A 15,073-nucleotide genomic window follows, 5' to 3' on the forward strand; every position below is an offset into this window, starting at 1 on the left:
AAAAAAAATGTTGATTTACTTTTTTGATTACATTAAATTAAACAATGGAGATTTCTGAATTATGACAGAAAAGAATAATTTAATAACATTACATGACTGAATTATGAATATAAACGACACTGAATTAAGGACATCGGGATTTCTGCCAGGAAAAAAAAAACAAACAGCAACAAAAAAAAAAGTTAATCGAAATTTAATTTTCTGAGTTGGAACGCATTTCTGTGCGTTGAACNAAAAAAAAAAAAAAAAAAAAAAAAAAAAAAAAAAAAAAAAAAAAAAAGGACGAAAATTGTATGTTTAAATAAAGAAAACTAAAAAGTAATGTTTTAAATGTTAATTTTTCTGTATTACCAGTTTTGCTCTCAGCTGGTAAGATACAAATAGAAGTTATAATTAGGTTTTTTAGGAATATGATTAAAATTATAAATGTTTGTTTACCCTTTACTTAAAAAGATATTTCAGGCATGGATACTTATTTACAGAATGTTTTTTTCACACATATATTAATTATTATCATGGGAGGTAAAAAATGGTTGAATTACCCTATATATTTTTCATTGATGACATAAATACCATGGTAATTTTTTTCGTATCATAAATTCTATTGCTTTATACAGTTATATCTGACTCTATGGGAACACCAAAAGGCTCTGTAATTTTTAACAAAACGTTTTGGAAATGATTTTGTTAAAATTAACAATAAATAGTGCTTTATAATGTGTGAAAAAATCTGGTAAACGGGAGAAAAATTTGTTAACTTTACCGTGATACCTTAGATCATAGCGTAAAAAATATGTATTCGGTGAAATTTACCTTCCAGTTTTGCAATTTTTACCAAATGTGTGGTAATGAGAGCAATAATTTTTAAAACTATAAATTTCGCTAAACCGTTATCATATGGACCGAAGAAATGCCAAATGAATGGTTTAGAGGTGGTATATTTTGGTTTTATTTTTTTCAAACATACATCCTTTCATAATTTAAGAATGAGTTGCCCGTAATAGAATGAAATTGAATCGTATTTTTTATGTTTAATTTCTTATTACTCTCTAGTCGATCGAGCAATAATTTTATCGTGGCTTTTAAATGTTAGTTCTTGTGTTTTACAGACGTTTTTGAAACGAAATTGAATTGTTTTTATAATTGTTGCAAAGCAAATATTAGAGATGATATTTAATTTTTTTTTAAAAATCTTTCTTGTATTTTTTGTTTTATGATAGATGTCTTTAGCTTGACATATACTATCCGCCTATGTTTTATTAAAAGGTTTAGAGATAATATGATCATTAGACTCAATTTTTATATTATTCAGAACAACACCTTTAGTGAATGAAACCACGATTTTCTTACTGGTAGGGTATAGTGCAGCCTTTTAGTGAAAATTCAGAAAACATGCAAAGTATCTGTCTTGAAGTTTAAAAACGCCACCTATGTTAAAAGTGTGCCTTAATGCTATATTATCCCAAGCACTTCAATTCAAAATAGTGAAGATTAAATAAGGCACAAACGATGATTAAAAATAAGAAAGAATAGCAAAATTAAGAGGAATAAAATTATTTTATCAATTAAGTTTAATTCTTTTAGAGGTTTGAAAGCCAGGTGATTAATTACGAACAAAAACAAGTATTTTTAAACACTCTAAGCTAGAAAATATAGCAATAAGCTTTAAATATGCCGGAAAATATATCAATTACTTTGGTTGATATTTGCAACAATTACATAAAATTCTGTAAACTTAGTTTAAATATATACGGAGATATGGACATTTTTATAAAAAATTAGCTATTTTTGTCTCACGCTTTTTGCTGTAACTTTAAAAATATTGACTAAAATTAAACAAAATTTTTAGCGCAATTTTCAATTAACAAAATTATCATTGTAAGGCTTGAAAAAAAACCGTTAAAAATTGCTCAAAGTAAGGGTTAGTAAAGTAGTTATTTCAGATTGAGCAAGGGCCGAAAACATTAAAAAAAAATTCATAATTTTGTAGTGAATCGTTTTTAGTAACTAATAAAAAAAGCCCGATTTGAATATCTGGAGAGACCATTTAAAAATCTTCCAGCAAATTTTCTTAGAAGATTTTGTACTTTTTCAAAGCAGGCACTAAATGATAAAGGGTTTTCCGGAAATGTAATTTCGTATTATTATACAAGATTTATTAAAAAGGACATCGGTACTATAGAGAATCATCTCATGTTGAAGTCTACTTTCTTTCAAATGTTTTCGTTCCTTACACCATCACATTTTGGTACATGGATAATTATTGTAAGGTATTATCATTTGTTAATAAATTTTATCTCATGATAGGAAAAATAAAAATTTGTGAAAATCCCTTTATAATCCAGAGGCTTCTTTTAAAGAGCACAAAAGCAACTTAAAAAATTACTAGAAACTTTTTTTTTAAATTTTTAAGATATTTGAATTCGATTCTTTCCTTTAGTTACTAAAAACGATTCACTACTAAATTATGGAAAAAATGTCTTTAATTTTTTCCGCGCATGCGCTATAGGAAATTAGTTTAAATGCCCATATCTTGCGCAAGTTTTAGCAATGTTTTTCAACTTTTTACTACTGTAATTAATTGAAGTTTAGCTCCAAAAATTTCATTTAATTTTATACAATATTTTTCAATTTATAACAAAGTTTATATGGTTTTTTTGTAAAAATGTTCATATCTCCATCAATATTTAAGCTACAAATTAAATAATTTTTCTGCAATTATTGCAAATAACAATCAAAGTTATAAATACAATTTACACTCTTAGTTCTATATTTCCTAGCATAGGGTGTTCAAAAATATAAGTTTTCGTTCGTAATATATTTCTGGTCTCTGAAACCTTTGAAATCTTTTAATTTTATTGATAAGAAATCACAAGATCTAAATGCCTCTAAAAAGGCAAAATAATTCTCTAAGTATTTCTATAGAAATTTAATAAAATGTTAAAAACTGAAAGTGTCTCTTCCTTTATTGTAGGGTAGTGCATGCAATGAATGGTGTAAAAAATGAAAATGGAACTAGATTGTTTACAAATTTTTCTATTGTAAGTGGTGCTTGATCTTGAGAAGAGCTATAAGTCAATTAATTGTATCTCTTGACATTGGTATTAAACGAGGATATATGAGAAAAAACAAAATGTGTACTTGCTATTTCACTTTAAAATGACCTTTTATCCCTGTTCATATCCAATGTTATCTAACCAAGAGGAAGCTAACCTGAATTTTTAAATATTAATGTAATTATAATTTTTTTTAATAAATAGTGACTTTGAAAATAGCTTTAATGTGTCAAAAGAGCAATTTCAGAATTTGAAGAAAACTTCTTTTTTTTTTTTTTTGGAAAAAATAATTCATTTAATTTACGCTCATACAAAAGTGATAAGAAGTTAGAAGAAGTACTACGAAATCGTAAAAATGGATTCAATTGATTGTACTTAAATGCAGAAAAAATAGCTTTGCTGTGCCAAACGCACAAGATATTATGCCTCCGCAAACTTACTTTAATACGTTTTAATCTGTTGATTTTACGTTTATTACATTTGATCATCAAAGCCGTCAGATTATTTGCATCATGGACTGGAAACTCTGGCAAAATTGACTGGAAACTCTGGTTGATGGTTTGGGGTACTGTTTAATCGTATGTGAAAAATAAGCTGTTGCAATCAAGAAAGTTTTTATGTATTTCATGTAAGAAAACTGCTTTATAAAATATAAATGATGAATAAAAAAGGTGGCTTTTTCAGTAAGAAGTTCCCACAAAGGTTTTGGTCTTTAACAAGGGAAACTGGGAAGACCTCCTCTCAGAAGGATTGATGACATTTTATAATAATTGTTGAGCAGTCGAGCCAAATTTGAGTTTACGACTACCAATGTTCAACTCCGTAGCCTTGTAATTTTGAACCCAATCAAAAAGACAAGGGAACTGCAGAATCAGTACCCCCAGAGGTATTGATTTGTTATGGGAACTCAGAGGACTTTGTGATCCCGACAGATTTAACGTGCGCCAGTCACCATTTAATACACGGGGATTCTTCGGCAGGCTGGATTCGAACTCCCGTTCTCATAAACATGAGTCCAATGCCCTACCAACCAGGATAACAAGGCCCTGGATTGATGACTTAAAAAAAATTTAAAAATATTGAAAGTAACTGATTGAAAAAACAAAACAAAAAACAAGCATTTGACAGACTCCGTTTGAAGAAACTCGTTGGGCCAGCTTTGGCCAGCTGTGGGCTGTAGTACAAAGAGGAAGAAATAAGAAGATTATTAGGTTGTCTTGCAATTGTGGAACCAGCGCTTATCTGAAGAAATCAATCTCTCTGAGGAGTTGTAAGTTCTGAGTCTACTGTTGATTAGAAAGCTCTAATTAAGAGTAAGGTTATTTTGCTCATTTAAGAGATTATGCAGTTATTCACTATATATATACACAGTCCAGTCACATTAATGTGACCACCACCTACCTTCGACGTCAACGTGAAATAACCAATCACAGAAGGCAGGTGGCAGCATATTACAGTAGAGTGTATATAAAGGATGTCCTAGGGCATCGGAAAGCATTTCAAGCGTTGGCGTAATGCAAAAACGTAGCGATTTATCCGACGTCCAAAAGGGCATGATTATTGCCCTTCGGGCGAAGTGTGGAAGCATTTTGGAAACGGCTAATTTTGTGAACTGTTCGCGTGTCACCGTGGTGAAAGTATACCGTGCATGGTAAAATGGCACTATCCAAAATCAGCGGCTTGGCACATGCGGTGCACCACGGGCTATAGATGACAGAGGCGTAGGAAAGCTACGGAGATGCGTTCGGGTGAATAGACGTGCAACTGTTGAGCAACTGACCGCCCAGATGAACCAAGGGGCTACCAAGTGTGTATCCTCAACAACGGTTCAGCGAATGTTGCTGCGCATGGGCCTCCGTAGCAGAAGCCTGGTTAATGCATCTATGCTGACTGCTGTTCATCGGCGACGAATGCTGGAATTTGCATGCCAGTACCGCAACTGGACGTCCACAGAGTGGCGACAGGTGGCTTTATTCGATGAATCACTTTTTATGCTCCATCGGACGGATAAACGCTGGCGTATACAGCATGAAACGTCTGAAAGCAAACACCCTGCAACAATTGCCGAAAGGATCCAGGCTGGAGGAGGGAGCATTATGGTTTGGGGAATGTTTTACTGGCATTCACTGGGTGCACTCATCATTGTGGAAGGAGCGATGGATCAGCACAAGTGCGCATCTGCCCTTGCGGACCATGTCCACCCCTACATGCGAATGATTTTTCCTTAGAATGATGGCATCTACCAGCGGGATAATGCGAGGTGTCATACAGCTCACAGTGTATGTGCGTGGTACGAAGAGCACAAGGATGAGTTTACCGTACTTCCCTGGCCAGCAAACTCTCCGGATTTAAACCCAATCGAGAATCTGTGGGACCACCTCTATCGGGTTGCTCGCGCCACATATCCTCAACTGCGTAATCTAGCGCAGCTGGCTATGGCACTGGAGTCGGCATGGCTCAACATTCCAGTGAACACCTTCAGAAACCTAACTGACTCTCTTCCTGCACGTCTCGCAGCGGTTCACTCTGCCAAAGGTGGTTATTCTGGCTTTTGACAGGTGGTCACATTAATGTGACTGGACTGTGTATATATATATATATATATATATACTAACAAAAAAGTATACACGTTTGGTTTCAGTACTTAATATTTAAGTAAGAGAGAACAGCAAATGCGCTATCGAAATTTAACAAATCACAATGAAAGATGGTGTACGAAGCATCAAAATCCGTTTCATTGCAGGTTGAAGCTTGAAGATGTTTCTTATAACAGTCTTTAAGACCTTCGCTGTTTCTTTCGTAATTGAACAGATTTCGGTGTTTTGTATACAGCTGTCCTTAACTGTGATTTGTAAACTTTCCGCATTGTTTAGTTTTAACTTTACCTCGATTAAATATCAATTTATAATTCCCAGTGTGTACTTTTTTTGTTTTAATTTTAGATAAGGATTCTAAAAGTAAAAATTAAGGGCGTTCTTTACAGTTAACCCTGTATATATCGTTAAATATAAGAATTTTCAAACACATAAGTGTTCAAAATTAAGAGAATTCTAAAGTTTGATTATTTCAGAACTGGTTTAAGTGGAATTTGTATGAGTATAGGTTGATATAATACAAATAGAATTGCAATTCAACAGTTATAATGCACAAATGATAGCACCATTATCGCCTTATCGTAGTCGGAAGGTAAGAAACAGTGGTTGCAGAATAATAAAAAATAGGTGTTAATAGGGAGTATGATAATCGCTTAATATAGAGGCATTACACTGTGAATTCATGTAATGCATTATGCATTAAACTAAGCATTTTATAAGTTTCCCAGGAAATAGCTCCTACTCTAGCTCCTTTGCTGAAGAATTTTCAATAAGCATATTTTCGATTATTTTGTATTAATTTTGGTCGAAATAAATTAAAATCTATTATATTTTGCATTTTAATAATTTATGGTTAGGAAATACAGTATGAATCACCGGTGTCTTTGTCTGCTTTAAAGGTAAAATCTGGGGCCGGGATAGCCTGGTTGGTAGGGCCCTCGGCCCATGTCCAAGTGGTCGTGGGTTCGATCCCTGCCGGCCGAAGACTCCCCGTGTAGTAAATGGTGACTGATGCACGTTAAATCTATCGAGTCTCAAAGTCCTCCATGTTCCCATAACAAATCAACACCTCTGGGGGTACTGAATTTGAGATGGCTCGTTCTCGGATTCAGGTCAAAATTACGATCTGTGGATGTATGAATGGGTCCCCTCTATAAACGGGTGTGACGTATGGGTGTGGCAGAAGTCAAATTCTTGACCATAGATGGCGTCACTGGAAAACAAGAACAATCGCACCCCCTCTGCCTTATGGCAAACGTCAACAACAACAACAAGGTAAAATCTTTCAAGCATGGCACTCTTTCAAACAATAATTTTTCAAATTTGCACTTATTTGCAGTTGTTTAGATCTGTAGCGTATCTACCACTACAAAATTACAACTACAATTCACTAGTATATAAGACATGTTAAACCGACTCTATGACGGGGTACCTTTTCATAGATGACGGTTGACATGGTCTGTAACTACTCCCCCCACATTGGTGACCCGGACGTGATGTGAACACGCCTCCCTTGGCAGTAACGCCCACTTCGATATGAACACGCCTACTTCGATGGATGATCCACATTGAACAGTTGACCTTGCTACTTGTGACTGCGACATTATCCACCTCCTCGCACTGTTGCTACTCAGTCTCGTCTCGATCACNCCCTCCAATGATCATTTTATTTAATTTATAAAATAAATTATTGATGAATTTTTATAAATAAGCAGAATCGGTCGAATAATTCCTGAGAACAGGAACTGCTTGACAGATTTTGCTTAAATTTCGTATTTTGCCATGTAAAATTACATTCTTTAAATTGATGCAAGAAAAAATTTATACCTTATAATTCAAAATTTTTTCAACCATTCCTAAATAATAAAGTAAAAAATAATAAATATTTACTGAAAGATATTTTTTGCATGGAATTATCTTCGGATAAACGATTTTTTAATGTTAACTATTAAAAAATCAATCAGATATTTAAAAATCAAAAAAAAAATTCAGTCAGATATAAAATATCGTTTGCACTAATTAATTAGCATGTTTGAGGCCACCCTCTCGAACCTTTAAGATTGAGTCCTAGAACGTGAAAATCCGATCATTAGATCAAAAGTTATTCAGGGTGGTCGTTTTTTGTTCTGAGTTATGTAACAGTAAATAAAAACAGTTGACTCTGATTTTATTCAAAGGGATTAAACGCATGTCCCTAAATATTTCATAAGATAAACGATTTTATTGAGAGAAATCTATTTTTTAGAACATTCCTCGAACTCTCTGGTTACGAGGATTGCACTTGAGACCGGCCTCCGGCAATTATCTAGTGTCTGAAAACAGTGGAATAAGTGGAATCGTTGGAAACTGGCAAATATAAATAGCCTTAATATAAATAGTCCGAATCAACATTGTGAAACCTGTAAGTCAGGCCATGTTCTTAAATAAAAAAAATAGTTGCAAATTTGTTTAAATATGTAATAGAAAAACAATAAAAAATTAAAGTTGAATTTGGGAAAGCGCTAAAGCGGTATAAGCCCAAACCTTTTCTTCAAATAAATGTATAAAAATATTATACAATGTCTCTTTTACGTAAATAATATAACCGAAACATAAGTTCAGGGAACACATTCATGCATTCGTGGGCTTTTCTGTATAACAAAAGCAAAAATTTTATTTTTATTGATTATTATTAAACCAAGCGTTATTATGTGTTATAATTATTAAAGTGTCTATTATTATTAAACTAAAAGTGTTCCTAAAGACCCGTTTGGAAACTAATGTAAGAGATGCAAAATCAGATTCGATACATGAAAAACAATAGAATTTATAAACTGAAAAACTTTAAAAAAAATATTTAGTAACATTTTAGTGACATTTTAAAAACATTTAGGGCAATAAATTGTATTACATCTCATTTTAGAAATTGTATTACTTCTAGTTCTATAAATTATATTACTCCTAGTTTTATAAATTGCATTACTTCTAATTTTACGAATTGTTACTCTTCGAATTTTATAAATTGTATTACTTTTAATTTTATAAACTGAATTACTCCTAATTTTTTAAATTGTATTGCTTCAGTGAATTCTAAAAATTGCATATTTTCTTTACTTCATGTATTTGTTTCCCAAGGCGGCTTCGGGACACGAACAACACTTTTACTTTGTTACACAGAAAAGCCCCCTCATAGCTGCTAAACTATGCCTCTAATAAAACTGCTAAACTGTGCTCAGTTAAATTCCATTTTTATAGTTTTGAAACCATGCTAGTTGTAAATGGCTAAAAAAACTGTATAGTCTTGTATTCATGGTTCTTAAACTATACCAATTGTAAACGGTTTTAAAACAGCAAAGGTAAAAAATGTTCTTTACCATGAACATAACGGTTAATTGGATGGACAGACTGCTGTCTGTTATTTTACTATAATTTTAGAAGAAAATTTCTCACAGTGTGTAATCAAGTAACAAAAAAAAATTCTTAACTTTTGTTTTCTCAATTTAGTTTTTTTATTTTTATTAGAAATAAGTTTCGAGATGCTTTAAAAATGAGAATCAGCAATTTTCCCCTTTCTTCTATTTGTTTGCTTTTTAAAAATAAAAACAGTTAGATCAAAAGTACAAAACAAAAAATTACAAAATAAAAAAAATGCCGTTAAGTAGTTGTGTTGTTATACTACGACACAATAAAAACACTAAAGCTCTCATACTTACAAATCTATAAAATTTTAAAAAATGCAATTTCAAACAAATAAACTAAGTACGTGTAACATGTTTTTGACAAAGACTAACAGAAAAAAGGAAGTATCTCGTTTATGAAATGGGAATATACATGCTTACATGCTTCATAGAATGAACCCATTATATTTAAGGTACTTCTAATAGTACAGTAAAGTGACGAAGTGTTCAGTATCTGACTCATAGTAGGTGGTAAAAAGTTACACGAACTTGCGTTTCGGTGGGAGGGGGGAAAGAGTGGGTTTTGAGCTTTCACAATTCTAATTATAATATACTATTATATAAATGTGAGGCATATGGAAAAAAGTTTTATTAACAATTTCATTGAATGATTAAAAAAAAAAGGGTTGAATTGAAACAAGCAAGTATTCCCAAACATTGGGTATATTATTGCTCTTACAGATCTTATGTTTAAAAATGCATTTTTAACGTCATAGTTTTTCCAGTCTTTTCCAGAAATAATTGTAACAATGAATGAGAAAGTCCAAAAAAATATTTTAATAAATTGTCCCACACAGAATAAATATAAAACAATAGTTGTTCCTTTGACTTGTTTCAGATCAAGAGTGAGAGATAGAAAGAAACATCTACTAAGTAAATATCTAATTTTATAAAAATGATACATTGTTTTAAAAGAATAAACCAAGGCTAAAGAAGGGACAATTCATGACACAAACAAGCGATCCAATAGAATATGTTTAAAAAAATTCTCAAGAGCTATGGATTCGTAAATAAAGATCTATATAATGAGTAAAATTTGACATGCTCCTAAATATATTCATAGGATTGTAGGGATGGGTGATTGGATGTGGGGGTGGTGTCCCTACCTCAGTCTCTGTCACGACAGGGATCTCTTCTACTGGTGGTTTAATGATCACTTCTTCAGATGCTGCTTTGTAATCATTGGCAGAGAAAGTATTTCCGTTATGTTTTTTCCACTCGTTCATCAAGCGGGTACGAAACTTGGAATTAATGACGAACAAAAATATAACGAGACAGACAATAAAGTTACTAACAAAAAGGATCATGTTTCACAAACAAAAGACAGCAGACATCACACATAAAATTGTGAATCCTTTCAATCAACTTTCATTCTCAAATTATACCAAAGGAATTAGAGCATGCGCAGAAAAAAAAGGAGTCTTTTATCAAACACTACACCCTCCAATGATCACATCTAAAAAAAGGTCCGTCAGCCATGAACAATTCAAATGTATTAAAAAAAAAGATTTGGAACGACCCTGCAATTTAAATATATTTGGACAAATTTTCATTGAGTCCTTTACTAGCTGGAGACATTAAGTAGATGAAACAACAAGTGTTACCGCTAAAGATAGTTCCTCTAGAATTGAAGTGCATTAGAGTCAGCAGGTGGGGAAAGAAGTTGGCAAAGCTGCAGATCATAAAAATAAGTGTCACCCTGAAGATAAAGACCATTACAATTGGAAACAAATATTTCTGATTATTTATAGAAGGCTTTCTTTAAATTATTGGCTAATTTATATTTTGGGAAATTTTAATCATCTATTACATTTCGTTGTGTTTTAAAGTGCTAACTCATATGGGTTAGAAGCTAAATCTGGCCTACTTCAGCGGTGGTCTATTATTGTATTCTTAAATAAACAGCACCAATATAAGAAAGAAAAGTTGAGGAAATAAAAGAAAAACTTGTGGAAATAATAGAAAATCAAATACCCTCAACAGGAGAAAAATAAATTACGGGGTGTGGTAAAAAACCCGTACAAATGATTTTTAATATAACTTTATTATTTTATAACCGTCGTTGAACAGCCGACCCAATTTTGGGTTTACGACTACTAATATTCAACTCCGTAGCCTTATAATTTCGAACCCAATCCAGAGGACAAGGGAACTCTAGGATCAAATATTGGAAGAAATTTGCCTTCATGGAGGACTTTTTGATTGAAATAACTCTCATTTGCGTTACAGGGCGGGGTAAACCACAAAACCCTCCACGGTTAGCTTGACAGCAAAGGGACTTTAACTATCCCATCAAAGCGATTGGTTTTAAAGAGATCAAGCTTTTGCGTACAACGATTGTGTTCAGAGTGGACTAACGATTTCACACATTTGTTTTATATGAACCCAATCTCCACAACTCTTAAGTAGCAGTTCGTTTGCTTGACATGGTAAAAAGGCCACAAAAGATAATAAATAAATAAATAAAATAAATAAAAATAATACATACACTAAGATATATATTTTAAAATATTTTACAATTAAAGTGGTAGATAGAAAGAAATAAACAGGCAAATTTAAAAACTCTTAGTTAACTTCTGATGCAATTAATTTGTCCGTGTTTCTGTACCTTATAATAATCGATGTTTTTTTCTAGATATAGAAAAATTATTGTTATTTAATAAGCAATTGAAAATTAAGAGCATTCATGATTTTCCAATATTGAAATTGCCTTACAAAAGCTGAGTGAATGAAAAAAAAACATATTTCACACTGACTATTAGTTTTATATTATTATTAAGTTTTTGGTATTGATTATAATTTTCATAGTTATTAAAGTTTTGTCATAATTGTTCAATGCTTACATTATAGTAATATATGTCATTTTGAATTTTCCCATCTAAATATATTATTATAATATGTATTCAAAAATTTTTCAAATAAATATAAAAAAATATTTGAAAATAATAAAACTAGCAATAATAAAAATAGTGATAATAATAATAATAATAATAATACGGGTCATTCTCAGAAAAGGCAGACATTTTTGTCACCTGATATTTATAACAATTTAAAATAAAATAACATAAAAGTGTCATCAACTTTAACATATTGGTCATGCAATAAAAATATAAAATTTAATGTTTAGACATGATGGGTCACGTTTGTAGACAATCACTCTTCACTGATTCCAGCCTTACAACCAATAAAAAAACTTCACAACCATAAAAACCAACCTAACAATGAAACTTCGCAACCAATAAAAATTTACAATAAATAGTGTTTTTTATTGAAGATGCATACAAAATGCTGGATTCATAACAAACATTTCTTTTATAAACTTTAAAACTTTATTGTACAGTGCACAAAAAAAACGAGCAACTTTGAATAACTTTTGATCTAATGATCGGATCTTCCTGTTCATCAATCTTAATGGCTCAAATATGCGAATTAATAAGTGCAGACAATATCTTAAGTTGTGACACAAATACGTAATTTATCTGAATAAACATACCCTTTTTTCAAAAGATACGGATTTTTGACCCAAAATATAAGGGATAGTCGTAATCTGGTAAACATGGTACCTATAATTTGCTCATGAGAGCTTTACAAAGTTTTGATCCCTTAATGTTAATTTTACTTTTGAAACGAATTGAAAAATTTTTGCACCCAAAAATTCGTTTATCCAAAGATAATCTCATGCAAAAAATAACATTTATTAAATATTCATTATTTTTTATTATTTTATTTAATAATGGTCGAAAAAAAGTTTGAATTGTAAGGCCTACAACTTTTTGCTTCATTTAAAAGATTATAATTTTACATGTCAAAATTCAAATTTTGAGCAAAATCGGTCGAATAGTTCCTGAGAAACGAATTTTAAATATCTGACTTTTTTGAGTCAAAATGTTGGACCTCTCTCCTGACCAAACTATTGGGACCATATTTCCCAGATTGTGGCTACTCCCTATATTTTGGGGGTCAGAAATCTGAATTCGGTATGTTTATTCAGAGAAAGTACGCTTTTGGGTCTGATTTCGTAAATTAAAATACTGTCTTCACTTCATAATTAGGCTTTTTATTTTTTCTGGGCTCTTAAATTTTTGCAAACATCGAGAATTATTCATAGATTTTAATGATTAAGTGATTTTTTTAAAAAAGCTTAATAACTTTTTAAACGTATGAGTTGTTTGTCTGTCTTAAATCCCAGATAATTATTCAGTGCAAGATGGTTTGTATAGTTTACAACTTAAGCTCTGCCTCAAGTGTAAGTCACTTCAACTGTGGTTTTTTAATTTTCCTTGGTATAATACTGTTAACTAAAATAAATTTCCCAGCAATCATAAAAGACAGAATAAAATCAATGGAGTAAAAATCAAAACTTTTCTAATCGAATTTTTCATAACATTGGCGTCGGGAAAGCTGCCTTTGATTCCAATCCAAATAACATTGAGTGCGTCCGCAACTAGTTTCATGCGATTTCCTATAAATGGTAATAGTAACCTTGCCCTGGGACCGGAATAGCCTGGTTGGTAGGGCCCTGGGCCCATGTCAAACAGTTCGTGGGTTCGATCCCCGCAGGCCAGGACTCCCCGTGTAGTAAATGGTGACTTATGCACTTTACGTATGTCGAGTCGCTAAGTCCTCCATGTTCCCCTAACAAATCAATACTTCTGGGGGTACTGATAAAGAGGTTTCCTTGTCTTCTGGATTGGCTCAAAAATTACAAGGTTACGAAGTTGAGCATTAGTAGTCGTAAAGCCAAAATTGGATCGGTTGTTCAACGACGGTTATAAAAGTAAGCATTTAAATTGAAAAGAATAATAAAAAAGATTACTTCGTCGCATGCTGAACATCGTGGTTTAATAAGCTCCGCATAATGTCTCTCACAATAGAGTGAATTCTCTTTTATACAGTATGTGAAATCAATGAGTAATTCTTGACATACAGAACAAATGAAACATGAAGGATGGAATGATGATCCTAACTTTGCAGCTACAACACACACATATTGGAAAGGTAGTTCACATTTTGTACACACCTGAAAGAAATAGATTTACTTTAAAATGGTCACTCATAGTCTAAAAAATTCACTTCTGCAATGTCATAACTACCGGAATATTGTTCATTCACTCTGTGGGAACACCGAAAAAGCTCCGTAATTTTTACCCAAGCGCTTTGTTAATGGTTTTAGTAAAATTAACAGTAAAATATCGTTTTATAATGCAGCCAAATTATTAGACTTACTATAGGATTCGATGTAAAATCTCAATTATATGGTGATACTATACAGCTTTATTGTTTTTATGCGACTCAAACCGGTTTGCACTTGTTTATGCTCGTGCATTAATTTATTAAATTAGGCGATATATAATATTAATTCGAAGATTGAATAAATTATACCATATATAATATTTATTATATCAGGTATTATATTAGTATATTGCAATAATTAGACCAAATTATTAGACGCACTGCAGTGTATGAATAATTGTATGTCTTGCGTTATTTTATAAGCAATACTTTTATATTTCAACATACATCTACTGAGTTTTTATTCGGGAGATTTCTTATGTGCTTCCTACTTGTATTTATTTTCAACGTATTCCATTACAATGCTAAACAATCGATACACGAACGTAAACAAGTGCAAACCGGTTTCAGCCACGTAAAAACAATAAAGCTGTATAGTATCACCTGATAATTGAGAATTTACATAGAATCTTATAGTGAGTCTAATAATTTGGCCAGGGGCTTGTATGTAATAATGTTTGGTAAATATCGTAAAATTTAGTAACATTATCATGATATTTTACAGCATGGCATAAGAATAATTTATTTTGTTAAATTTAAGTTTCAGTTTTTTTATTTTTTATTAAATGCGGAGTACTAAGAATTATAATTTTAAAAACCATAATTTTTGATAAATCGTTACTATATGAAGGGAAAAATTACCAAATCAATGGTTTAAATACTGTATATTTCAGTTTTATTAACAAGAATTGTG

The 15,073-nt window shown here is 31.8% G+C and overlaps 1 protein-coding gene across 3 annotated transcripts in view; it reads right to left on the minus strand.

Annotated features, from left to right (window-relative positions):
* LOC107437445 (four and a half LIM domains protein 2) overlaps positions 1-15,073 on the minus strand; it is a 159,412-nt gene that overhangs the window by 48,997 nt on the left and 95,342 nt on the right. For all 3 annotated transcript variants that reach the window (XM_071187842.1, XM_071187843.1, XM_043049284.2), the window contains exon 5: positions 13,904-14,107. In XM_071187842.1, coding sequence (XP_071043943.1) covers positions 13,904-14,107 — 204 coding nt within the window. The remainder of the gene's footprint in view (positions 1-13,903; positions 14,108-15,073) is intronic.

The sequence above is a fragment of the Parasteatoda tepidariorum genome, chromosome X1 (assembly GCF_043381705.1).
Source record: "Parasteatoda tepidariorum isolate YZ-2023 chromosome X1, CAS_Ptep_4.0, whole genome shotgun sequence".
In the NCBI taxonomy this organism is placed as follows: Eukaryota; Metazoa; Arthropoda; class Arachnida; order Araneae; family Theridiidae; genus Parasteatoda; species Parasteatoda tepidariorum.